The 27999-nt window shown below is 30.3% G+C and overlaps 1 protein-coding gene across 2 annotated transcripts; it reads right to left on the bottom strand.

Annotated features, from left to right (window-relative positions):
* Positions 1-13096: 13096 nt before the first annotated feature.
* On the bottom strand, positions 13097-25950 carry LOC114184053 (mitogen-activated protein kinase-binding protein 1). Of its 2 annotated transcripts, XM_028071289.1 has the most exons (20): positions 25797-25950; positions 24912-25130; positions 21284-21392; positions 20830-21198; positions 20611-20666; positions 20074-20320; positions 19931-19986; positions 19292-19532; positions 19037-19200; positions 18792-18928; positions 18613-18714; positions 17408-17549; positions 17146-17232; positions 16915-17076; positions 16343-16699; positions 15586-15671; positions 15386-15504; positions 14729-15006; positions 13985-14197; positions 13097-13644 (listed from the first exon to the last, which is right to left on the bottom strand). In XM_028071289.1, exons 1-20 carry the CDS (start codon positions 25839-25841, stop codon positions 13225-13227), a joined length of 3609 nt encoding a protein of 1202 aa, XP_027927090.1. In that variant the 5' UTR covers positions 25842-25950; the 3' UTR covers positions 13097-13224. The 2 variants fall into 2 exon arrangements, with proteins under 2 accessions (XP_027927090.1, XP_027927091.1); XM_028071290.1 differs by lacking the exon at positions 25797-25950 and having other exon boundaries at positions 13098-13644; positions 20830-21211; positions 24912-25010.
* Between the last annotated feature and the right edge of the window lie 2049 nt (positions 25951-27999).

Genomic DNA, 27999 nt, shown 5'->3' on the forward strand with positions numbered 1-27999 from the left:
CAAAAATTAGAACCAAATTAAAATAAAAATATTATGATTGAATTGAACAAAATTAATAAAAATAAAAATCTAATATAAAACTTTTTTTTTTCAGAATGTACGAAAATTAAATTAAATTCTTTAATATTTTAAAGCAATTAATTGTTTATGAAATTAGTTTAAAGGTAACGAAAATATATATTGGTAGGAAGAGAAAGTGGTGTTGGAGCAGATACGTAATTAGAAGGTATGCATGTGGTGTGTTGATAAGATTATAGATTAGACAGAGAGAGTATAGACATTGATCGGTACGTGCGAAATGAAGCGTAAAGTGTTCACCTGTCTTCTCTCTCTCTCTCCTCTCATACCTTCCTTTCCTTTTCCACCAAACAAAATGGTTTTGTCTTTCTCAATCTATGCATGCATGTCACCCTTTGCTTAATCACCTAATTTCGTTGCTTTATCCACATTTTATAAGTATATGTTTTTGGACAAAAATTCTACCCTTTAGCTTCTGGCCCCATTTCTCAATCAACATCTTCCACTTTTTCAAATGGACTGCGTATTTATGTTTTCTTCTTGCCCCCGTAGCATTTCAAACATCATAGTCTACCAACGTTACATCTCCAAAATTTGTGTGTGCAATAATAGACCACTGTTTTCCTATGTGCATGTGTCTATTCTCACCACACTTTCCAATATTTTTATTTCCTTCACCATCATTCATTTATCATATACACATACTCACTACAACTTTCAATTTCAACAAACACTATAACATCATAGTATAGTAACTCACTTCTCTTACTTTTACGAATGTATAATAAGAACCTACTTTACTTATCACACAGGAAATTAACTTGGTTAAAAAAATGGATAGTTTCCTCCAAGTGCTAATGATTACCCTTTTGCATACTAAATTTTGTATGCTTATTTACTCGTAAAATTCTATCATCAAATATTATAATTCTACATATCAGGCCTAATTTATAGATCCAAAAATAATAAAAAACTTAAATTATATATTATTATAATTATTTTTAGGGTTAAATATGTTTTTATCCCTTAATCAAATTTTGTTAAATTTTTTTGATATTTCAAGCACGTTTCATAATAGTATTTGACTTAACATTAAAGCAAAAATGTGTCAAACAGTATAAACAACTCAAATACAATCTTAAAATGCGTACGAAACATCAAATAAACTTAACAAAATTAGATTAAAAAGATTAAATCCGCGTATTTCGAAAGATAAATGACTAAATTGGTCCAAAATTTTGAAATTGACTAATTCTAAAATTTCTGAAAGTTCAGGGACCAAAAACATATTTAACCTTTATTTTTAAAATATTGATATCAATTTTATATAATTCAAAAGATTTATAGGTATTTAATTCTATTATTATTTATTATTTTAATATGATTTATTAATCTTTATTGGTTTAAGCGTCAGAGAATTTTTTACAAAAGAATTTTTCTTTTGTTCCTATCATCGGATTTAAATTAACATTAACCATACATCTTACTATTAAAAATCTTCCATTTTATCTTAGAAATTACTCATAAAATTTTGATAAGAACAATAAACATCTACTAGTCCATAAAAAGATGCTTACTGAAAATGTGAAAAACAATACAGAAATATTTATCGCATTTCAAATTTGATTTCTCCAAAAAAAAATTAGACTGTTTATATTAACTCTAATGATATGCAAATTAAAAAAGTAGTAATATTGAATGGTACAGGGCCGGTATTTTAAGGAAAATGATATAATGATATAAGGAAAGAGTATGTTATTAATTAGTATAAAGTAGTGTGTGATAATTTTGAGAGAAATTGTGCAGCATTGGAGATTGGTGTGGTAATATTTTATTATATGACATGGAAAGTGGTTGATTAGTACTATTGAAGCATGCAAAACAAAGATTACAGGAAGATAACACTTGGTGATTTGGAGAGGCAAATTGTTTAATCTTGTTTTCTGTTTTTTAGTGAGAAACTGAAGATTCGGTAGCAGACTAATGGTTCTGTCCCCTCCAAAACCCTTTATACAGTGAGAATGAGCTTTCCCATGCTTCTTTAAGATTTTGTCATTTTCTAATTGAAAAGAACAACTGAAAATCTCAATGTTTCAATATTTTGAGCTTTGTTTGGAAAACTGGAAAATCAACAGGCTGTCAGAACCTTAATAATTCCAAAACAATGATAAAATTACCGTGGTAACATAGTACTTTTAGTAGTATCATAACATTCACGATACATGATTATTAATAATAATGATGTTATCAACCTAGGTTGCAAGGAATCAATTCCAGGCTAAAGTTACTAGTGTTATTTATCATTTCATGTTAACGTACTCTGGCTTTTTCTTTTTTTAATAATTAAACAGTTTTAACTAAATTTACTTTATATGTTAATATTGTTGAATCAAAGAACACCCCTGTGTGAGTCTGACTAAGCTTAATGTTGGGATTATTTTTGCGTCCCCAATTGTATATCTTTTTCTAATTTTTAATAATTAGCTACGTAAATTTATGTAAATATTAGTATTATTTTTAATTAGAATTAAAATGTAAGTGAGTGATTATAAGTGTTTTAGAATACAGAGAGATGCATTTTGTTTATGTAGGTGCTGTCACAGTGATTTAAGTGTAAGAAACAACTTAAATTACTTTCTTCCAAACGAAATTTCACTATAAATTAGCTTTAACAAACTAAAAATGAACTATTATTTAGTTTTCTAAACTGTTTTAATCTATTTCAAACTGAATATGGTTTTCAGTTTTCTTTTTCAAATAGATAAAGTTTATCTATTTCTTTATATTGTTAATATAGTGTTTGATTAAGATATGGCCCAAAATCTTGATGTAGAATAAGTAGAATGGGTATGACTGACTTACGGATTGCGAAAGTCACAATGATGTTTTAGATTGTAACGTGTTACTTGTCCGATTAGAGATTTTATGTAAAGATTTAAAAAATACTTAAAAAATAGAAGTTTATTATTAAAATTTCAAGTTTTCCAATAAAAAAATTTATTATTCAAATTTTATTTTATAAAGATTATTGTTTTTTTAAGACTTTCTTTTTCCTTTCTTTGACTTCTTTTTAAGTTTATGATATTTTTTTGAAAATCAAGGATCATCATAAATTAGGTGTTTTACTCCTCATGAGTCAAAGACTTGGTGGGCTAGCCTTTGCAAAAGGCTCCCAAGTATTTAGGTCATTGGATAAGTAAATTATTTGTCAAGCAGATTTTATTTTAATTAAATTCAGAGAGCTCAACGTAGCTAGGCAAGTCTGATCTCATTGAGCAAATTATTATATGATGAGTTTCTAGTACTTTCTCCTTAGTCAAGTCAATGCTCACCTTGAGATTTTTTTAATTAAAATCCAGAAAGTCAGAGGTGATTTGTCTTTGAACAAATCAAGTGTTTACTAGGTGAGTATATCTCTAAAGGTGTCTTGCTGGATAAGCTTATCGTTGAGCGAAAGGGAAATGTTTTATATATAAAAAATCAATGTTTTAAGATTTAGAAATGAAAATATGTGGGTGTGTGGTTGAATAGAGCCAGGATTTAGTCGTAATCTATTATTTTGTATGGGTCAGTGGCCGAGTAGAGTTAGGATTCAAACGCAATCTATTGTTTTTGTGTGTTGTGTAGTGAGTAGAGTCAAGATTTAGTCATAATCTACTACTGGTATGTTTGTGAGCCTAGGTAGAGTCAGGACATGTGTCATAAATCTATTGTGTCTTGTTGATATGATTTATGTATGATGTGAATATAGTTATTTTCAAGAAAAAGTACTATACTGAGTGATTGTAGGATGTATATTGAACTTACATGGAGAAATATATTAGTTGGTGAGAGTTGATAGAGAATTCCTATAACCTGAGTGCGATGTGAAAAAGAACTATATCTAGCATGTAATAAATTTACTCTCACATATAAGGAGGACTTTGTTTATAGGATGTGACTCTATGAGTATATATGAGAGGTGTATAGAATCTCTAAATTTAATCCAACGCACAAGTCTTGAGAAAATGGAACCAATTACTAGTGATGATTTAGTAAGTTTCATTATTGACTAATATGAAATCAAACTTTCACTATTTCCACACATAAGTAAAATAATTCATCTTGAATCTCATAAGCAACTCAAATAGATTTGAATTGACTTTTGAGAAATTAAAGTGAAATAAAAAAATGAATATAACGTAATTAAGTATATTACACTAATAAATCATATTAATTTGATTTTCTCTTAACCTCGTCTACTCTTAATCATCATGTTTAATTCAACTTTATAAAATTATTCATATTTAAGTAAATGTGTCATATATATATATATATATATATATATCCAAGTTGTGCATTTAGTTTACATAAAATAGTCATACTTCCTTCGTCTAACTGAGAACTTAATTTAATGGCTTTTTTCAAAAGATGCGAATGTAAATAAAAAACATCCCTTGGATAAGCTTCGCTACCTGGTGGTCTTCGTAATAGAAGAGACATTTGTCAATAAACATATGCTTGTTTTGAGAGGTCGTTATAGATGATTAAAGTGTGACGTTCACGGTACATAAAATATTCAGTCAGAGCTGCTCCTGTATAAGGTGCAAGATATTGTAATGTAGTCGGAGAATCCGCAGTATATATTACATGTAGTCCAAGAGGTATAAACTTAGACACAAGAATCTTTAAAATATTTGTCCATAAAAGATGTCAAATATGGAAACATTTCATGTTAACTAATAATACAATCAAATCATAATATAAGTAAAGGGTAAATTTTATCTAATAAATTAATTTTATAATATTAAGTATAAAGTCACTTACTTAGATACTCTGTTTATTGATCATTTGCCTTGCTTAAATTACTGTACAGTACAAGGGACATTTAAACGAAAAAAACATATATTATAGTAATCATCCATCACCTAGTAATTGTTTCATTGTATTTCACTTTACTGTTATAGTATTTTTTTTATATAGTTACTTTTGAAATAACATTGGGAATAGAAGATACTAAAATATAAAAAGGAAATTTTCACCAACACCTATTGTGCAGGTACATTTATTTTCTTCCCCCAAATGAAAAGGAAAAAGTGAAGCACATTGATTCACTCACACAATTATATTTGGAACCAAACTCAGTGACACTTCAATTGAGAACATGGTAATTGGGTTTTGACTAGCAAATGAGAACTCTAAAAAGTGATGCTTTCAAACAATTTACCTTTGCATTTAACAAAAAATTGGTGAAGAATCTTTGCAACTCATGAAAGCAAGTCATTGCAGAAAAGGACATGTTTAAGGATTTTATCATTGTTTTCGACCAAAAAAATCACTTTATCATTTTCCACTATTCAAACATGGCTTTAAGGTCATCAAGAACCATTCCAATCACTCTCAACAAAACATAAAATACAGTGAGGGCCATAAAAATAAAGCCTTTAGTAATATTTGTGATATACAATTATAAACAAATTAAAAAAATTAACTTTTTCAGACTTTCAAATTTAGAAAGATATACATTATTTGAAATATCATTATGTTTTACATGAAAAAAGTTTTCTTTTCAAATGTGTAAATAATTTATAGAATATTATTATTTTTTCCTATTTATGCTCAAAGAGTCACACACCATAAGGTATTCACTATTTTTACACCATATAAGATTTTAGTAAAATCGAATTTCTGGTGTTGCACAAAGAGCCACACCCCATATTAACTTATTTCATCCCAAATATCTAGAATTTCAAATTTCACCAATAATATTTTACCGTCAATTTTATATTTTTTATGAATTAAATATTTTACAAACAATTTTATTTCACTTTATTCTACCATGTGTGAAATATCAAAGTAGTGTATGAAAATTATTTAAAACAATTAATAAAAATAAGAGAAAATTGTTCGTACACAAATATTATAAAGATATTATATCACCGTCTAATCATAATTGTCATGTAGGTTTATTGACTTAGATAGTCTTTCTTGCTCTTTGTTAAGAAATAGTTAATATAATTAGTAGAAATAAACTTATTCTAAATTTATATGTTTCTTTTTTTTAAATTACCCCTAACAGTAATGAAAAAATTAGTAATTTTTTTTCATAATCTTTTCTAGTTTCTTTAGTCCTCATATCATTAGTATATTGAAAAGTAAAATTTTCAATATACTCTTTCCACAAGACAAGATTAGACTTTCAAAATGACCTCAAACGTAATTAATCTATTTGAAAAAAAAATCATTAATTAAAGAATATTTAAAATTAATAATTAATCCATGACTGATTTTAGACTAGGTATTGTAAAAAAGACAAGTGAAACAACTAATTCGATTATCATATATATATATATATATATATATATATATATATATATATATATATATATATATATATATATATATATATATTTTGGGAGTAATATTATCTTAAAAAATTATCCTTACTCTAATATCTTATCATCTAAATCAAACAATGAAGTTAAGTTTGAACATTTTGTTTTTACAAAATTAAACCTAAATTTGAAAATACTTGTCTTGTCTCCACTTAGGTACATGCTCACAATTATGAATATGGTCACAAAATGATGATTTGATATGAAATTGATAACTACTATATTGCCAATCAATAGGATAGCATAGACATAGACTTGAGCATCCAATCTACACATTCCACTAATCTTCACCTACCTCATTATATTCAATAATGTTGTCTTTATATACACACACTCCTTTTCTAATTATGCTCCATCATAGCAAAATATTTCAACACAAATACACAAAAATTACTCCTCCAAATTCAAATAACATACACGGCTAAAATGCAAAAGCATACTTCACTAATTCGTGTTAATTACAAAAGTTGAATTAAATCTTAATTTATATGGTTGTCATTTTATTACGTAGAATCTTCCCATGATTTAATATATCATTAATGCTAAAGAGTACATGGTGAAATGGGTATTTTAATTTTGTGGGTATTTTGTGTGACAAGAAAACAAAATATAAAATGAGTGTTGAAATGATGGTGAATGAAAAGAAAAAAAGAATGGGGAAAAGGAAGAAACTCATGATTACAAAGGAAAATTGGATGCAAAAGGACAATCTAATTGAGGATCCTTTACCCCACAAAACATACACATCACATATAAATGAGAGGTCTTTTGGTTTTATGAATAAAATAGGAATGCATAGAGAGAAAGAGAGAGAGAATGAAAGAGAGTACTTTAAACAAAGCCTCCATCTTGGACCCAATATGTCTAAGCAAAACTTCTTTGCCATTTTCCCCCTTATGATGGACTCCATTTTTTTTATTTTGGACCATTTATTTACTTCATAGGAATATTAAAAATGCCTTTTTTTTTACTCTTCTATGCAAAAACTTTCCAATGCATGTGTACCATAATAATACAAAATAAACCCTCTTTTCTTGCCGCTAATCACTCCACATGGCATCCATCAAACCCCATTTGCCTCAAACTAATTCTCTTTAAATGGTTTGATTAAAGTTGGAGATTCTACACACACCCATTATGATTGCGCATTTCTTGGCCAATTTGGCTTCACTTGAGCAACTTTTTTTTTTCTCTTTATACAAATTATGTTTGTGTTTTACTAGAGAGGATAAGATTACCATGAACAATGAAATTACTTTTCAGAAGAGAGAAAAAAAAAACTAAGAAAAGTAGAATTATCAATCTTAATGTATGAAATAAGAAGAATAATGTACTACTTTAAAGATAAAAGTACTTTTGAGCTTTTCCAACAGAAATGTAAACATGAAGAACTTAGTAACTCACAAATTCATATCCCTATTATTGATAGCCCTTGAGAATTTAGAGAGGACATAGATTTATATGCACATGTAAGTGAAGAGTGAAGGAATCCCAATGGAGAATGTAAAGTTTGGCATGTTATTAAAGCAAGACAAAGAGGGCAAAGGGATAAGAAGAGGGAGATATCTAGGGATACCTTCCTAGGGATTTATAAAATATTGGAATAAGCATTAGGGTAGCCATTATTTTAAGGGTACAAGAGGCACATTCCTTGGTGCTTACCTTGAAAATGCAAAAGTGAAAGAGGGGAAAAAAAAGGAGTAAGATGAAATAAACAAAGGAAGGAAGGGGTGAGAGGGAGTATAGTTGTGTGTTTAGTTTTGTGTTCAAATTGCATGAAAATGATGAGTGAAATTGGTTTTTGAAAGTTGAAAGGATAGGGAAAAGAAAAGATGATCTTTGCTTTTGGTCCTGCCCCCTTTTCCTTTTTTGTGATAAAGTGGAGAGAGAGAGAGAGAGAGAGTGGTGAAGATGTACTTGAAAGGATTTACAATAAAGTGTTTCCACATGGAAAAATACATACCATATCAACCAACATCACCATCCTTCGGCTAAAATTAAGCTTCACACTGCTTCTTGTCTTCTTGAGACCTGTGTTCATACACAATCCAAATTATATATTATTTTCTTCCAAGTTCATCTATATAATTAACATGGTTTTGATACATCTAATACAGTTGAAAATCTTACATCGACTAGAGATAAAACAAATTCACAATATATAAATGAGTACAATCCTCACCTTAAAGTCAGTTTTGTTGGATTGAGTTAAGTTTAAAACTCACTTCTAACATGATATAGGTTAAAGTCTATCCTAGTGAGATTTCTTGGACATTTTATTCCACTCCGTAAAGGGATATGTTGGAAGTCTACATCGACTAAAGATAAGACAATTTGTCTCCACATACATAATATTGGATTTATAACTCAATTTGTGTAATTATTCAAGTGATTTTGTAAGAAAAGGAAAAAAGGTATAACTGGGCTAGGAAAAACCAATATAATTTGAGACTTTGGTGTATCCTTTTGATTTTACCTTTTTTTTTCTTTGTTTTTCTTTTTGCTTTCTTACTTAGCATGATTTATATATAGGACCTGGGTGGATGAAGAAAATCAAAGATAAAAAGTGTCATAAATGGGAAGAACTTTCCTCATTTATGAAATCGTTTGTTTAGTAAAATGTTCAATATATGGCTTTCACTTTCTTCTCAGGACACTTTGGTTGTAACTTTTTTGTTTTGCCTGATGAGGTTGTTACATGGATTGAGGAAGATTGGGAGCACAACTTAGCACATTTATTCGAATGCACTTTGTTGTTTCTTATAAGTGAAACTTATTATCACGTGAAATCTAAAATATCTACTGTTGGGTTTGAATGGGCTGAATTGTGGCCCAAATTCTCAAAAGATTTTAAGTTATTGAGTGAGATTTGTACAATGAAGAATGCAAGATCAAAGCTATTCAAATATTTCCTACCATGAGACACAGATCCCAAGCTCTTTGGGTCATTGTCATTTGTTACTTTTTGAATAATTGTAACATGTGATAATTGAATTTTTCTTAATCTTTTGTTATTTTTGTGGAAGATAATAATATTTTGACTATTTTTCTAATTTATTATTTTGATCATTTTTTAATTATTTATTTTTAATTATTTTTAATAGTGTGATGTGATAATTTAAAGGTGATTGATGTGATAGATTAAAAGTGGATAAAAAATTATCCTTATATGTATACAACATTTTAGTTGGGATTCAAATATAAATTGTACATTGATTAAAAGATAACAAAGTGATTTTAACAAAGTTTTGACAAATATTTTCTTATTCAAGTAAAATAAATTATTTATTACTTTATTTTAATTAAAAAATAAGAAATTAATCTAGTTTAATTCCCTTTTTAGGAACTTTGTTAAGTTTGTTATTTTTTTTGTCAAAAGGTAATTTTCCTTAAAAGAAATAATTAATAGTACATAAGAAAACAAATATATATATATATATATATATATATATATATATATAAATATTCAAATGTTTTATATGAACAATTTATTTTAAAAAATAATTAATTTCCTCATTCTATCACAATAAAAATTTTCATAATTCAATGTAAAATTCTTAATTTTATATTTAAACTTTTCATTTTTTTTTCTTTTATATATATATATATATATATATATATATGATGTATCTCAATCATCTTCACATTTAGTGGGATTCTCAAATCCAGATTTGACTTCTCTCAAATCTACATTTGAATACTTTGCCTTTGCGTTTAGATTGACTTTATTCATATGCTTAGTGCTCCAATTTTATTCTAGGAATAAATTTTTCTTTTAACACTAATTGATTGATTATTACCATTCGTTTCTGCTATCAATATGATAAAGACCAGAAACACACTTTTAGATGATTTTTTTATTATTGCTTAAAATTAATTTAAAACACGATTTTGTGGGTCGTATTTGAATGTGTTTGAAAAAAGTGTAACCCCAACTTAATTATGTAAGCATAAATGAATTTAAGCGAATCTAATTAAGCCAAAATATAGTTGGGTTACTGGTATCGTGGGTATACAATTAGCAGCTTATACTCTTAGTTTCAGCATCACTTACATGTTTTAACATTTAACGCATAGTATTTTGCTATCTTGACGTGATTCTAAACAGCCAAAATCACAATCAATTTACCACACGATCTCTCAAACCAGCCCACAATCTTAAGACTAAATGTTAGTCGGTATTAGGTATTTTAAGATGAGGTTGATTTGGACATTTTCTAGACTTTGAAATTAGAATTTAAAAAGAAAAAAAAAGAATGAATAAATTTAAATCATGTTTTTTATTGTTTTTACTTATGGATGTCAAGATGAGCTAGACTCAGATAGACCAATCCGTCAAAACAGGACGGATCGGGTTGATATTTTTAACCACCTATTTTGACTCAATCTGCTTAGCTCGTTAAATTGGCAGGCCAATCTGTCATTGACCTATTTTTATTTTTGATTTTTTTTTAAATTAAAAATAATTAAAAAATTATAATTTTTTATATTGTTATAAAAATATAAATATGCAATACTATTATATTTAAATTATTAATACTTACAAACTAAATTCTAATTATTAATTATAATAAAAAAATTTAACATATAAATATAATAATTATTTTAATTTATTCAATTAAAAATATTAATTAATCGATTAAAACTTAAAAAAATATTTATATGGTTAAATATATTTAAATATTTATATATATATATATATATATATATATATATATATATATATAAACAAATTTTATAAATACAAATTTTAAAAAATTAAAAAAAAAGTAACAAATCAGCATGTCTTATGATGAGACAGGTTAAAATTTCTAATTTATTTTGCAATGACGAACTAACCCAGATCAATCCATTTTGGACAAGTCAAGGGTAGGGGGCTTCTCCCTGCACCCCCAAACCTTCTCCTGTACCCCCAATAATTACCCTTTTGACCCTAATCAAAAGTATGAAACGGATTTCGAAATCCGTTTCATAAATTTTCATGTTTTTTATGAAACGGATTTCAGAATCCGTTTCAGAAATGTATGAAACGGATTCCGAAATCTGTTTCACAAAAAAAAAATTAAAATTTGTGAAATGGATTTCAGAATCCGTTTCATAAATGTATGAAACGGATTCCGAAATCCATTTCACAAAAAAAAATTAAAATGTGTGAAACGGATTTCGGAATCCGTTTCAAAAAAGTATGAAACGGATTTCAAATTCCATTTCAGAAAAGTATGAAACGGATTCCGAAATCCGTTTCTAGAAAAAAAAAATTAAAATTTGTGAAACGGATCTCGGAATCCGTTTCATACTTTTTTGAAACGGATTCTGAAATCCGTTTCACAAAAAAAAAGATTAAAATTTTAGAAACGGATATCGAAATCCGTTTCAGAAAAATATGAAACGGATTCCGAAATCCGTTTCTAAGAAAAAAAAAATTAAAAATGTGGTTGTCGTTGATGTCGCTAAGGGAGGGGTCGAAGGTAGTGTGGCGAAGGAGGTTGAGCTGGGGGAGGGTTGGGGGAGGTCCATGGAGAGGCCTTCGCCAGAGGGGCAGGAGGGAGAGGAGAGGATGGAGAAGGAGAAGCGGGAGGAGAAGGAGGCGGTGGAGTTGGTTTGGAGATGAAGAAAACAGAGGGTCAAAAGGGTAATTATTAGAGGTACAGAATGATAGGTTTATATATTATATTTTTTCACATATATGGGTTATAGTTATAGGCATGGTTATTGAGAGATTGTGGTTCTATATGGTTATATGACATTAGTCTTACACATATAAGACCTTAGACACCACTTTAACCCCAAAACCTTAAGGCAATGTTGTTATGGGTCTTTATTCTTATATAGTGTTTAACTTTGTCTTTTCTATCCAATGTGGGACTTTTTTGACTCACACTTCTTTCCCAACACAGAAGAAGGTTTGAGGTGCAGGGAGAAGCCCCCAAGGGTAAGGTGAGCCAAAACGGACCAACTATCCATTTTGTCACCCCTTCTACCTAGTTCAATATTTTGTGTTCTTATATAGTTTTTAAAAGTATTTTTTTTAATAATAACATTTTGTTTTGTCCTGTTCTTTAGACTTATTGGATATTTTATAAATTATTTTAGAAGAGTATCTGTAGCTTCTAAAGTTATAGCTTCAGTACATTCATTTGATTGATTATTAAACAAAAATGTAATTTAGTTATTTTCCCAGGTGACCAATAATCCTCATGTTACCACGTCCCTGGGTTCTCAATAAGGGTGAAGAAATCATGACAAGAAACAACATTAGTTGATCATCCTCTATTAATTTACAGACCAGTTTTAGGATAAAAAAAAAACTAAAAAAAATAATTGAGACACCCAAATACACTTTCCCAAAATATATCACCACAATAATTACAAAATCATATCAGATCAAAGGATCCAAAGAATACAGTAATTCAATGACCCTTATGTTTCACTATATGTAACTTCCTTTGCTTTCAAAAAATTAATTCAATGCCATCTATGTCAAGCAGCTAGTTCACATTATTGAGTCTAAACCAAGTCTTGTCCAGATTTTGAAAGAAAAACTATTTACTTACTCTTCACTTACATTTACACATGGTTCCATTGCAGGTTCTTTCAAATGACTCAAATTGAACACATACATCAGATAATTTGTCAAAATTTTGTTTCCTCATTAGAATCAAACCCCATTAATATGTACAAATTTGAAATTTGAAATTTGAGAGAAGGTACTCACCATGATTATTACCAGTTTGATAATTAGCATATCCACTTGAAGTAGAATGCAAACTTGTTAGCCAAAGGAACATTCTATTCTTTGTTAAAAAGAAAAGAAAAACTTAATAAAATATATTTAGAAAGTGTAGACATCATCCTTTGGTATTTCCACTATCCTATCTGATTTACCTTCGGCAAATCTATCAAACTGGTCCGTTTCTGGGACACTTAATGTACTTCCACACTTACCCTTCAACCTACATTGTACCAATCTATCAACAGCGTTAACTTTCTTAACAACTAGAGAAAGTAGCTCAGCTGCTTCGTCTAAAAATTGAGCTCCTGCTTCAGTTGCAACCTCTTCGCTGTGAAACTTTTCTAATTCTGAAAATAATCGCATGGCATTCTCAGCTGCGACATCCAACCTACCAAGTGCATCCTTGCACACGGGTATGGTTTCTCCCTGTTCACTCTCTTTATCAACTGAATTTTCTTTGACTGGGAATTTTATTAGTTCACATGTTGATTCCGCTGAAGGTTCTGAATTCTTGATGTCCTACCATAGGGCATTTAGATTAGCAAACATTTCAGCTAAGTCATTTCAAAGATCTCTTGCGGGATCAGTGTGCATATAATATATTAAGGAAACAGATTTATGGTTCTAGTCTGACAATAGTATATTTATGATACCAGTTTAAAAAACCTAAAGAACTATGTTACTATGTGGACTCAGCAATGCTCACTGAAACATGACCCACATAAGGGATGATTGAAAGAAAAATAACCTTCCATTTACTATCAATCCTAATATTCTTCAAAGAGATTTTTATCATGTTCCGATTGCTAAAGGGATGGCATGGTTTTATAATAAGCCTGTATAAAGCTCCCATACATACCTGTCCCGAAGAATCTCTCACTTCCTCAATTTCCTTCACCTGTGAGGATCCGTCTTCTGATATAATATGAGTAGCACCTTCATCCTTAGAGCTCTTTCTAACACTTGTATTCCCAACAGGACTGCTAAACAGTTTCTTCAAATCCCCTGGGTAATCCCATTGCACTGTATATCTAGCAGAAAACCTTCTAACTAAAGACTTCCTTGACTCTGCCTGCACAGATAACAAACTGGGTAATATTAAGAAAATGAAGTTACAGACTCAAGAAAATCTAAGCAACTGTCGTCGAAATCAATTATAAGATATCTAAGTCCTTAAGTTTTGGAGCAATTACACCTCATATAGGTAATCTTAATTTCCATAATTTGTCACATTTCCTCAGGAAGACTTGGTAGGTACCTATATTTTTTCATTTAGGATAGCACGATTTATTAGAAGAAAAAAAACAGAAATGTGACTATATCAATGTTCACTATCCACTTGACATTTATAATGATTTTCCCAATAAGATAATGAATGACATGTTAATAACTGACAGGTATTCATCCATCCATTGGTTGAGGACATCAAGAGACTATTATAGAGTACATTTTCACTATTATATTATGAATTCCATAACAGCAAGCTTACAGTGAATTTCCCGACAAAAGTAGGACAAGAAATCATGAGATTTATTCAAGGTTGAAGAAACAAGACTTGTTTGTTTTTTAATTCCTTCTTTACACTTCAGAAGACAACACCAACCTTGCGCGTATGTGATAAGCTACCAAAATGTTGCTTAAACATGTCACTGTCTTCTTCAGATGGTAGACTGCCCAAATTACCTTCAGTAGTTGTTTTTGACACACTTCCAGATTCACTCAAATACAACTGCTCTGCTTTACTCTCAGAAACTTCTTCAGAACACCAAGAAACATCTTTATTATTGCAACTAACATTTTGGTCTGGAGCAACATCCATCTTTTCATTCTTGCTAAGCCCAAAGGAGTTCTGGTCCTCACTAATCACAGCCCTATGTTGTCCTGGAACAAACCATTATTCATAAGGTTAAAGCATACTTTTTTATATGTTAATTGTTATGGGTTTGTTTTATTGAAATTATAGGGTTTTAGATATTGAGGAAGGAAATTGAGCGAAGAGAATTTGAATGATTTTCTACTTATTATGTTGCTAAGATCATAAAACTCATAGCTCTAACCTTTATTTCTACCAATCATATCCTAAACAAATCACTAGTATCAGAAAAATATGAAAATAGAAACACTTGTACTAAGAGAATCTCTAAGATACCCAATTAAACTTCAAAGGAATTTGGTTGACAGAATTGGTCTTCTAAGCTATCATAATAAAGATGAAAATTGAGAAAAAAAAAAATTATGTGGGAACAAGCGTTCAACTTACTTATATTCAAGGGAATCTTTGCAAACTTTGTCTCACACAAATCAAGCATCTCAGGGGAAGAAAGCGCTTCCGTACAAACAGTGTAAACAGAGTGCCAATGGTTGTGTAACGGAATGTTGCTGAAATTGTAGTGACTTCATGAGCAAACAGATATCCCATCACCAAAAGTCCATGATTGAGATTTGAGACTCAAAACTTACCTATAAGTTCCTCCAACAACAGTATCAGGCGATGGAGAAGCATTACCGGATGGAATTTGAACTTGGGTGGACAAAGGAGAAAAAACCTAATCATCATAAATTCAAGAGATATTAGACACTTAGTCAAAATACTAACACTGCTGTGTTGTTATTAAGGAGTTAAGAGGCTTGTGTGTCATAGCACCTGTAAATTGGACACCAGTACAATAGACTTTTAATGTTTTAAACGTTGGCACTCTAACAGGATAAGCTTCAACTAGAGTTGGCTGGGCTCTCATTCGATGCCATCGTGACAAACATAGATTTTCACCCAAAAAAGTTATCCATAGACGTAGCTTTGGGCTTAATTGTTAAACCAAAACAGCAACAACAACGATCTGGTGCATATACAGATTACGTAGACACTTCAATTACCAGATATTGATTGACAGTGACTCAATTTCCTCTCCAACAAATGACTAGGAACCCCGGACAACTAGCTTAGCCCAATTTCATTACAAGGAATTACTTCTTTTGGACATTCCAAAGCTGAATGTGCACTAAAACACCAGCTCCAACCAAAAATGATTAACTTGTAATAGATATAGTTTATTTAAGTACAGATTTCCAAATTTCAAAGAGGTTTACAATAAGATATACACAAGCTTCTGAATCTTCAAAAATATTACTATGGTAGGAGCGCTCAGCTATATATATGTATATATATAAATAGATGAATTGTATATGTATATGTGTATACATTGAAGAGTGCACATACCTCTGACGAAGTGAAATTAAGATTCTTGCAGACACCATTTGAACGCGTCACTTTTGCTTGTGCCCATCTGGGAAGCCTTGAAACACTAAATTTAAAAGATGAAGCCTCTCTATGACTGGTCTCAGGATAAAGCATTCCATCCCCATGTTGGCTGTTGTTCATCATTGACCAAACACCATCAGGATTGATCTTGGAGTGCTGGAATTCTTCATTGCAAAAGGATAGACAACCAAGAGAGGGAGGCTGACTAGAGCTTCTTGGAGACAATGGATTGTTTCTTTCCATTACTCTCTCCAATATTCTAGAAGACAATGAAGCAGGCAATTTCCACACAAAAACACAACCCGTACCATCCACCTGAATATTGATAGGTTGATTAACAAATGCCGTTGATCACTAAGGACAGGACATCAATATCTTAATTTTTTCCAACAAGATGAAAATGAACATATGCATAACTGACTACCCAAAAATAAATAATCAAATGAATTATAAAGCATTCACGTTAAATTGCATATTGTTAACTCAAAGAAATGAAGAAGAAATCGACAGTAAGTGTAAAGGAAGCTCACCGAAACTATATGCTTGCAATCAGGTAAGAAGATGACACCAGTAACAATTTCAGCATGCCATGCTGCCTTCGCAGCCATCTTCCCTGTGACCAAGTCATATATGCATATGGACTTGTTAGAGAATGAGCAGACCGCGTAACTGCAGCTTGGGTCCATTATAACCTGTTAACAAAATTACCTTCAGGTAAAGAAGGTTAATATCAGCAATCACTTTCTGATAATGAAGCTCACCTTTATAGGTTCTCCAAAATTTTTATCGTGGTTGTGCGACTTAATTAGTTTCTGAGCAGCCATGTCAAACGTCTTTATCTTCTTATCCTATAAGATAATAATATTAGTACTCAAGTGCTGAATCCATAAATTGAGTGATAATCTTATCAAATTGAGACATGAATAAACTAATTGTTAAAGAATTCACGAGGAAGGTCTTCCACAACAGGAGCAACCCTCCTTGAATTTTGATGATTTTCAATGTTGACATCATCTATCTCACCTGCCCAACAGTGACAACAGTCTCACATGTCAGATCCACAGCCATGTCATAGACAGTTCCACGTTGTAAAGCCTTTTGGCGATGTTGTTGCAAAATCTTATAACCATCATCTGCTATTACCACATCTCGAAGAACCAGGAAACTGTGAAAGAAGGATTATGTTTTTGTTAATCATAGAGGAAATCATTCAGTGTCATACAAACAATGTTAGGTTCACTGATTATTGTATATTACCAAGTAATTTAAAAACAGAAATATAACGGTCAAATAGAATAAGTATAAAATCATCAAAGGGTAAAACTTAATAAAAAAATTAATTATTCTATAAAAATTTGTTGACGTTTCTACCCAAACCATAGGCTACCTCAAACTGCAGATTATATGGGTCTGTATTAGGCATCTACGAAACTACTTCATAGAGAACTATATTCAAATTATCGAGGAATGAATTGTTTGTCTCAAATGGTCTTTCTTCAAAACAAATTAGAAAGAGGATAGAAGCAGGCAAGGGATATTTTATATTTCTTTTAACTGCCTGCAATACAAACTTTCTGAACATATGTTTGAGTGCAAAAATTACTTTTCAGTTTCTGTCTTTCTCAGATTCATTTTTAAAGTTGCTGGATCAGCTTTCAGATCAACTGAATACTACAATCCTATATTACTTTGTAATTTGCATGCAGAAATAAAGCTAAAAGTTTTATTATTTAAATTATAACAATACGTCCGCGCATTATTAATGTAAAATTAATGCAATTTTTTAAACATGGAATGCATTGTGCCAATATATATCAAGTAGAGTACATAGAAACCAATTAAAAGTTTCCTTCACCTGAATTTACAAGTTCATAGCCAACCAATCTATCAGCCATCTCATTATTGATATGTCAATAAGTACACAAATACAAAAATAAAGAACTGTAATTTGTTTTGCGTCTAAGATCGTCTTTCCAGTTTGACTCCATTCAAGTAATATTCGTTAATTGAAAGGCACTACTAGACACTATTTCACAATTGCAGTCGTTATTCCCAAGAGAGTGGTAATGCTTAAAGTAAATATGTTTAAATTTTTCTTCCTAGATATTCCCAAGACATTAAGGTGAAAATTTTCAGTTTTCCTTTGTTCAACTGTAAGGAAGAATTTACATAGTCCCTCTTTTCTTTCAAGTGTGTTTGATATTGTGATGCCAAACCTACTAGCATACCTGTCAGCACTACAACTGAGGATCCTGCAACCGTTGCTGCTAATTTTGATGGAAGTCACTGCAGCTGAATGATCATCAATGCTGTCAATAAGATCAAAATTTCTGCCACATACAATCAAAAAGTCATTGAAATGTATAACCAACCAACTAGGTTATCCTTACAAATTGCAGAAACACACCTTTTCACATCATAGAGATGGATCATACAATCTCGTCCCCCTGAGGCAAGAAAATAATTGTTTTTCACAATTTCCTTAGATATATCTTGGGTGGACAAGGTGAAGCTTAATGTAAGAATCTCCCCATCATGAGCACCCTGAAATATTGTGCAGGATATAAATGACCGTATAAATGTTGTGAAGCTTCAAATACGGTTTTACTGCACAATAATTTCTAAAAAAAAAAATCATGTGCCTGAGCTCACCTGGAAACATGTGTAATCCGATGTTTGAAGGTTGTATATATGAAGGTTCCCTTTGGAATCACCAGCAGCGAGATAATTTCTATCTGAACTAACAGCAAGTGACCGAAACTCTCCATTTGTAACATCTGCCTTAACTGCATCACGTTCAAATGTCCCAGCAGTTACTGCAGCAATAAAGAAGAAGGGCACAACTTGTGAGAACTAAATAACTTAAAAGAGGAGATAATTGTAATTTTTTTCTAACAATCAAGTTACCTAAACATGAAGAACTCAATAGTTCAGTCTTCATATCTTCAGCATCATTTGAGAAATCAGATTGCAAAGCAATATCCCAGATCCTGATTGTACCATCAGTAGAGCAAGTTGCAAAAGAAATCCCCCCCAAACAACCTCTAGCAGTGCACGCAAGAGATGGATCATGCATGTTTTCACAACATAGATTCTTGATATCCCATATGCATGAGGAATGTGAAACAAGCACATAACACTTTGTGACCTGGAAAATAATGACAATTTGTTTCCCATTGCAGATTTGTCAACACCTTGTGGCCAAGAAAATATGGGGAATAAAGCTTGCTGCATCATATAGTAACTTACAAAAAAAAAGACTTGAGTACCATGAGCTTAATTAATCTAATATGAATTATAACCGATTTATAATAAATCAAAAACTATTGTAGAATGATTGTTGGGTGTTGTATGTTCACAAGAGTTGTTTATAATCACATAGTAGGGCACGATAGAATCAGTCATAATACATAGGAATAAATTAGACCCTAAACTATGGTAATTGCATCCCTAATTTCTAGTAACATAACAACTATTAAAACATTGAACATGTTAAATATACTATTGAAAAGTCATAATAACAAACATATTACATAAAACATCTACCTGATTCACATCATGGATGTCATAGATGTAGAGACTATGATCTCCGTAAACAACAACTGTATAGAAAATATAAATACATCAGTGCACAACACAAGATTATGTTAAATAGAATTAGTAAAACAAGTAGAAGATTTAGCAATCACCAATCTTTTCTAAGGCCGAAAACTGACAGGCAATTGCATCAGGCAGGGCAAGTAACTGTTCAGTAGGCTGCTCTGGAACTATAGTGTTACTAACTAAATTGCTTCCTTCAAGTAAGTTTTTTGTCTTTGAATACAATATACTACCCACGTATTCTAGAGAGATGGGGTTGAGTAATTGGACTGTTCCATTATTGCATGCACAAGCAATTAGCTTTGCTGATGCTGATAATGCAAAAGCTTTTCGAACCTGAAAATGAGAATTTGGGAATAATGAAAATTTCAAGGAACTAACAGTCTGACACCATAATAAATCCTCAAACTAGTAGCAACTCATAATTAACTTTAAACTAATACAGTTCATAATGGCATGATCATCTTAGAAAGTACAAACAACATAAGAATGTAAGTCTTGTGCTTATATTATAACATCATTCACTACCACATGCGAAATATAGTTTTAAGTCCCTACAAATCTGTTAAAACATAACCTTTAGCATGCTAAAGACATATTACAAAAATGAGAGGACATGGACATACTTTCAAGGTCACAGACTTTTCAACCGACATCCCAGAATTAATCAGGTATAAAATGCCTGTAAAAAGAAAGAAAACGAATAAGGCACAAAATGCCAGTAAAACAGAAAGAAATGAAATTGTACTACTATCAAACTCATCATGGAAATCCAAGAAACACGAATGCCTTAAAATCTTAACAAAATACAAATTCAATCATAGACTCTCTGAACTGAATCAAACCTGAATCAGTCAATGTATATATGGGAAAGCAATCACCAGCTTTTTTACAATTATCATAGCCATTACAACACCACACAGAACTGATAGATGTAACAGAGCTTGCTTTATGAATAGAAAGATTGACAGGCTTTTCATGTATTGCTAATGATGTACTCTTTCTCAACCCTTCATATAGTTGAGTCTTTCTAGAAGATCCAAGTATCCAGAATTTCAGGTGCTTCTTCCCAGAAGTTACAAAAAAATTTCCATCTGATGAGAAGCTAATACTTGAAATTGTAGAACAAGAAGTTGCTTGAAGCTTTGTTATCAGCTCACCACTCCGCCAGTTCCAAACGTACATATATCCTCCAACAGACACCAGATGTTTACCTTGGACAGAATACTACATAATGAGTAAGAAGCAGTGAATATATAAAATTAAAAGCAAGCATATGGACTGTAAAGTGTAACCAACCTTTCGGTGAGAAACAGATGCATGTAACTCCATGTAGATGGCCTTTCAATTCAGAGACAACAGATAAAGTAAAAGAATCCCACACTAGTACTGATGACTGGTTTCCTGCCTGCAAAACATGTGTTATTCAATTATTTCCAATATTTTCCATATCCACACTAGTATTGTTGAATGAGGAACGCTCCAGTAATGCATTAATAAAGTTCATTTAATGAAAGATATAACCGTGAAAAGCATGTTTTTTATTGTAATACATCAATTTCTGTAAAATTCTAATCATAATGGTTACTAAGTGATTGTGTAAAAATTCCAGCGTTGACCCACTAGCTAGCCTTACCTATTACCAGTTCAACCCCATTGAACCATTTAGATGCAAAACACACCAATACCTAGCCTCTTTCATATGCATATGTTCAAATATAAATCATATCATCTATGGTGTTTAAATTTTGTAAGATCTCACAAAATTAGAAGAAAATAATTCTCTCTCTCTTATTCAGTCTCTTTGCAAGCATTTGATACATACACAAATTGATTGGATAATTTTGGAAACAAGCACAAGCCTGTATTCTAGGAAACAAATCCCTGAGATTATGGAATTGATATGCCAGTAATAAAAACAAGATACAACCAATATATAAAATTAAAACCTAGTCAGAAACTTCCTAAAATATCCCAACAGAATAAAATCTAAAACTTCCTAAAATATCTCAAACACTTCCCCTCAACCTAGTCAATAAGTGTTCTCCATTTCCAACTTCGATATAATTTTCTCAAAGTTGTTAATGTTCAACCCCTTGGTGAGTATGTTTGCAAGTTGTCCTTGAGTAGACACATATGGGGTGCAAATCAAGTCATTGTCAAGCTTATCTTTGATAAAATGTTTGTCCACTTCAATGTGTTTAGTTTTATTATGTTGTTCTGAGTTGTAAGTTATGTTGATTGCAGATTTATTGTCACGATATAACCTCATAAGTTCATCCCATTTTATCTTTAAATCTTCCAGTATAATCTTCAGCCTTAACAATTCACATATTCCTTGAATCATTGCTTGAAATTTTGCTTTGGCACTAGATCTAGCAACCACGTTTTGTTTTTAACTCTTCCAAGCTACTAAGTTTCGGCCAAGAAAGGTGCAATATCCAATATTTGACTTCCTATAAATATCTGAACCTACATAATAAGCAATAGTATATGCCTCAAGACTAGTATTCTTGTTTCTTTTGAAAAAAAAATCCTCTTCCTAGTGTCCCTTTCAAATAGTGGACAATGCTAAGAGAAGCTTGTAAATGTGTTTCCTTTGTTTGACACATAAATTGACTGACCAGACTCACTACAAAAGCAATATTTGGTCATGTAAGATAGAATAGAAGTAAAAGAGAAGAAACATAAAAATGTTCATTGGGATGGATAGATATAAACAAAGTAGATAAAACGAGTAATGAAATCAGTGAGGCATACGACAACTCCATACACTAAAAAGCAAAACATGTATTCATCAATCTTATTTGTTCAGGGTATGCTCACAGTACTTGGGAGAGGAGGACAAAATTTCCATTTTGAGTAAATTTATGTATAAAACATTGATGTATGTAATTCCACCAAAAAGCTTAAGGTTTTGGAAAAGTTGGTTCATAACAACCCAATGACCATCTAGTCAGAGTTCAACCCTTACTTACCTATTAATCTAAATAAATGTTAAAATTGAACGCAAAATAAGTCCCACAAACTGCCCACACTTCAAACCCAAAAGGCTGTTTCATGAGAGGGCTTGTTAGACATAAAACCATTCCTATGTGAACGGTAAGAGTAAGTTCATGACTTATTTAATTAAAGGACAAAACTTGACTAAAGCTTCTTAGCTTCGTATAATGTTTTTCTCAATAAAAACATAGGATAAATATACTTCTCTCCCCTCATGAGATGAAATGTATTACATTCGGTCCATTTTAAAGTAAACAAACTTGTTGAATTTAAAGGGGCTTTACACAAAGATAGGACAATATGGTTTAGAGAGACTTTAGGGAAGGAAATGGGAAAGCTTTACCATTCAAGAGAATGCAGTGCATAGGCTATGCAAGGCATCAACACATATAGCCTCTTAATAGATTCTTGGGTTAAAATTAATTGAGTACAACTTTATAGACACGAATACCCAAAACCACTAAATCCATTTGATCATGAGAGACAAGAAAATACTACTTCCTATGTACATGTACTATTATCATTTCCTTGGAAAAACCTTTTAAGATGGTGAGCCACTATGAACTAGACTCTTAGGCAAATTTTTCCTCTCTATGCAACTTTTACCATCGACTGTCATCAATAACTGGTTTTCATTTGAAAACTTCATCCAAACAAATTATTTTGTCTTCTACAAGTTTCAATGTCATGAACCAGAGAAAATAACTGTCCCCAACACTAAAATGGATTAAAGTATAATATATATTAATCTCTGAAAAGAGCGGAATGTAATTTAAAAAGTAGATGTGAGGGCAGGTAATTTAATAATCTACATAGGGAAGGCAGTGTAATATTTCAAAATCATAATTTGATAATACTCCAACTACGAACAGATTCCTCAAACAGTTTTCTTTTTCCTATAAACCCAACTGAAATGAAAATTTTAAGCTGCACCAAACACGCTTAAAAAAGAATGACGTGGTGGCTAAAAAACTGATATACACATCAACTTAAATTAGACAACAGCACCACAAGCACATAAAGATTGTTATCTGAGTTTAGTCTGTCAAATTCCACGTTCAAATAAATTGGCACTAAGTGAAGTTGTCCACCAGATATATAAGCCACACTCCAAGAGTTGAGGGAGGTGATGTGGAACTTCCCAACTTTGTCGATCAAATTTCATCTTACAGACAATTACCACGATAAGCGATAGACTTTGATACCATGTCAGATTTCATCTTAAAACTAATTGGTGTTAAGTGAAGTTGTCCGACATATATATAAGTCGCACTTCAAGAGTAAAGGCAGATGATGTGGAACTTCCCAACATTGTCCTCTCAACCAAATTGGTTGTGGCACAAGAAGTAGTGGCTTGCGACTTTTAACCAAGTGGCTCAGTCAAATCCTGAAAATATTACTGTGTATGAAATAAACCATACTCTAAGAAGAATACCCACATTATGTGCGTTCAAGGTCCGTGACGGTGTTAGTCATTGCTTCCAGTGATGAATAATCTATATTAATACCATGGTTACAAAAAAAAAAATAATAATAATAAAACTGTGTCCTCTCTATAAATGAGAGATTGTTAGGTAACCATATAATCATTTCTTGCTCATTTTTTTAAACATTTTTATCTAACAATTTAGAAATAAAAAGCCATCCCATTTCTCAGTCAAACTCCTCAATCCAATTTCAAACAAACCCTCAGACATCTAATGGAATATCATCAAATATTATAAAGAAAATAAAATCAATATACTCAAGAATTGTAAAATCAATAAAAAAAATGTCAGTTCACCATTAAAAAGCGCCATCCTCGCGCTAATTCAACAAGACGAACCTATTTTATTTATAGGGTCTGGAACTTATTTCAAATTGGTTACTATGTGAAAGCGCAGAGCAATAATATTAAAACCGAGCTATGAGAATTAACTCTTACCTCTCCAGCGGCAACAAAGCGCCCATCTCGTGACAAAGCTACACAGCTCAAAGGCTTTGGCATTCTATTAGACACCATGAGGTGTGACTGAGTGCCCAAATTCATGTCATACATCACCACCACGGAACCTGCCAAATAAGCACATTTGGAGCTCAAGGCATTTGAAGCTAACCCATTGCTGTTCTTTGTTGTCAACCCAATCACCTCCTCCAAAACCAGCTGAAAGGGGGTGAAAGTGACAAACATCAGGAACACTGAGAGACGCGATTGTGCATTGGTTATGAGAAGTAAAAAGAAATCACGATCCAATTTGCAAATTATGCACCAAAATTTAACTTAACTCGACGTTTCAGCTCATATTGTTACGGAAACAAACAGTGTTAAGGTTTATAATCCTCAAAACCAAGATGCATATCACTCAGAAAAGTTCAAACATAAGTAGCACTCGAACAGCAATAACGCGTTGATTTGGGGGACAAAACACTACTATACTAATACTACGCACTACACAAATTTACCATGAATCATATTTTGTTAGTTTAAGTGGCCAAGAATTCAATTCTCTTTGAGCAAGGTCCCATTTTTTAAACTTTTATGCGAAACAAAAAAACACAAAATCATTGAACCGATAAACCTTTTCCTTCCACGGCTTCTAGTTCAATTGACAAACAAACAATTCTTAGGGTTTATAGTTCATAATTCAAAAGACACATTGTTACATAACACCCAGAAGAGTCATTACAAGTGAATTGGGCTTCAAAGTCACTACTCATCATTCCTAATTAATCAACTAACAGCTCCTAGCTCGACTTCAAAAGTGTGTGGGCTTAGTAGGTTGGAGAAAAAAATGAACTTTGTTTTGAAAATGAATCAATAAAATGAAACCTTTGTGACTGGGTCGGGTTTGTTGAGTTTGCGAGTGGCCTTCATTGTTTCAGGAGAACGTTGGAATCCTCAGAGCATCTTCAGCTTCACCAAGCTTTCATTGCATGCTATCACTCAATTTTGAGTGATAAATGGAGAAGAGAGAGAAGCGGGAATTTCGTACGAACTAGTTTGAAAGCTCGTACGGAACTTTTTTTTTTCGTTTTATCTGTATTTTTAATAAAATGATATAATTATTATTATATTCAAATAAATAAGTTTTAAATATATATATATATATATATATTGAATTGTTATAGTTATTATATATAATAAATAGATGTAATATCGAAAATGAAAAGTTTAATAATTTAAAGGAATAGTTAAATAATTGTATTATTACATTGTAACATATTTAATATATTTTTATAGGTAGAATTTGAATATTAAAATGTATAATAATAATTAAATTGATGTATGATTATGAGTTCAAAAATTAATTTAGGTAATATTCAAATAAATTAATAATTGAAATAAATATTTGATATAATTAAAAATTAAATGTTGTTGAAATGTAATAATAATCTATGTTGAATGTAATGATTGGTATAATCTATAACTATATATAAAGGGGATTCCCTCTTTTGTGTCCACATTTCATAATTCCAACTTTACCTTTTATAATTTAATTATTTATTAAATTTTTAAAAATTAATGGTTATTTGTATAAGTTTTTATAAAATTATTTACTTATCTCCTTTTTCTTTTTTTCTCTTACTATTCATCAACAGTTATTTTTCTCTTATTTTCTCCGTACATTTTATTTTATTTTTTATAAATATACTTTTATTTTATTTATTAACTTAATAACATTACAACATCATCAATTATTAATATAATTCAAAAAAATGTGTACACACAGGCGCGATAGCGCCTGTGTTTACACTAGTTGTTATAATGAAGAATGTAATTATTATAATAAATATAAATGGTAAAATAATGATAAAATAATACAATTTTGAAATTTAAATTTAGAATGTAAATGCATGAAATTAAAACGTTATAATGAAAAGATGTTACATTTTTTTTAAATTAGATTTATATTATTAATATTTAATCAATTATTACTAATGTTTTGTTTGAATCTGAGAATGATAAAAATATTATTTTAATATATGAAACTGTAAGATTAATAAATTATCCTTGCAGTAAAAAATATTATTATTATTATTATTATTATTATTATTTTTTGATATTATTAATATATGTATTATTAAAATAAATGTATTTATATTATTATTTTTATTATTTTTATTATTACTTTTATTATTAATATTATTAATTTTTTATTATTAAGATATAAATATCGTTATCATATTTTTTATTATTATTATTTCATAAATTTATTTTTATTATTAATAATATTAATATTTTTTTTATTTATTATGATGTAAATTAATTTAAATGTAAAAAAAAAACATTGCTATATAATACAATTGTTGTAAATAACTTTATATAATTAAAGTAAAAAAAAACATGAATAAAACAAATTTTATAACACAAGTAATTACTGTAAACATCAAAAAATTTATTGATACATTAAATAAATTCAAAGTATTCTTACAAAACAAAAATTACTTATCTATAATCAAAAAAGTTAAAGGGATTTACTAGTTTACAAGGTTAAAATAACATTGCTGGTTGATAGATGTCCAGCTTGCAATTCCTCGGACAATTGATTATTATTATTAAAAGATTAAAATAATCTTTTAGTCCTATAATTTTTTTAAAAATTAATTAGATTTTTAATTTTCATTTAATTTAATTGAGTCTTTTAATTTTATAAAATGATTTAATTTACTTTTTTTTAATTTTTGTTAAAATTAATATATCAAATAACTCTATTTAATATAGATATTTAAATTAATTTTATTTTTTAAGTGGAGTATTTAATATATAAATTACAAAAAAATCTTTTAAAATTAATTTAATGATCATAACTTAATTGAATTATTTAAAAAAAATAGAGAATTAAATTGAATCAAATAAAAATAAAAATCTAATTAAATTTTTCATAAAAAATAGAGGACGAAAATAAGATTTTAGTGTAAAGCTCATTTATTCTACTCCCTTATTTTAAGGACTACCCTAAAATAGTTAGGCCTAAAGGTCGGCCCATAGGATAAAAGTCATTCGTGTTGCCCTAATTCACACTTCTACTCTT

Source organism: Vigna unguiculata, chromosome 5 (assembly GCF_004118075.2).
Source record: "Vigna unguiculata cultivar IT97K-499-35 chromosome 5, ASM411807v1, whole genome shotgun sequence".
Taxonomy (NCBI): Eukaryota; Viridiplantae; Streptophyta; class Magnoliopsida; order Fabales; family Fabaceae; genus Vigna; species Vigna unguiculata.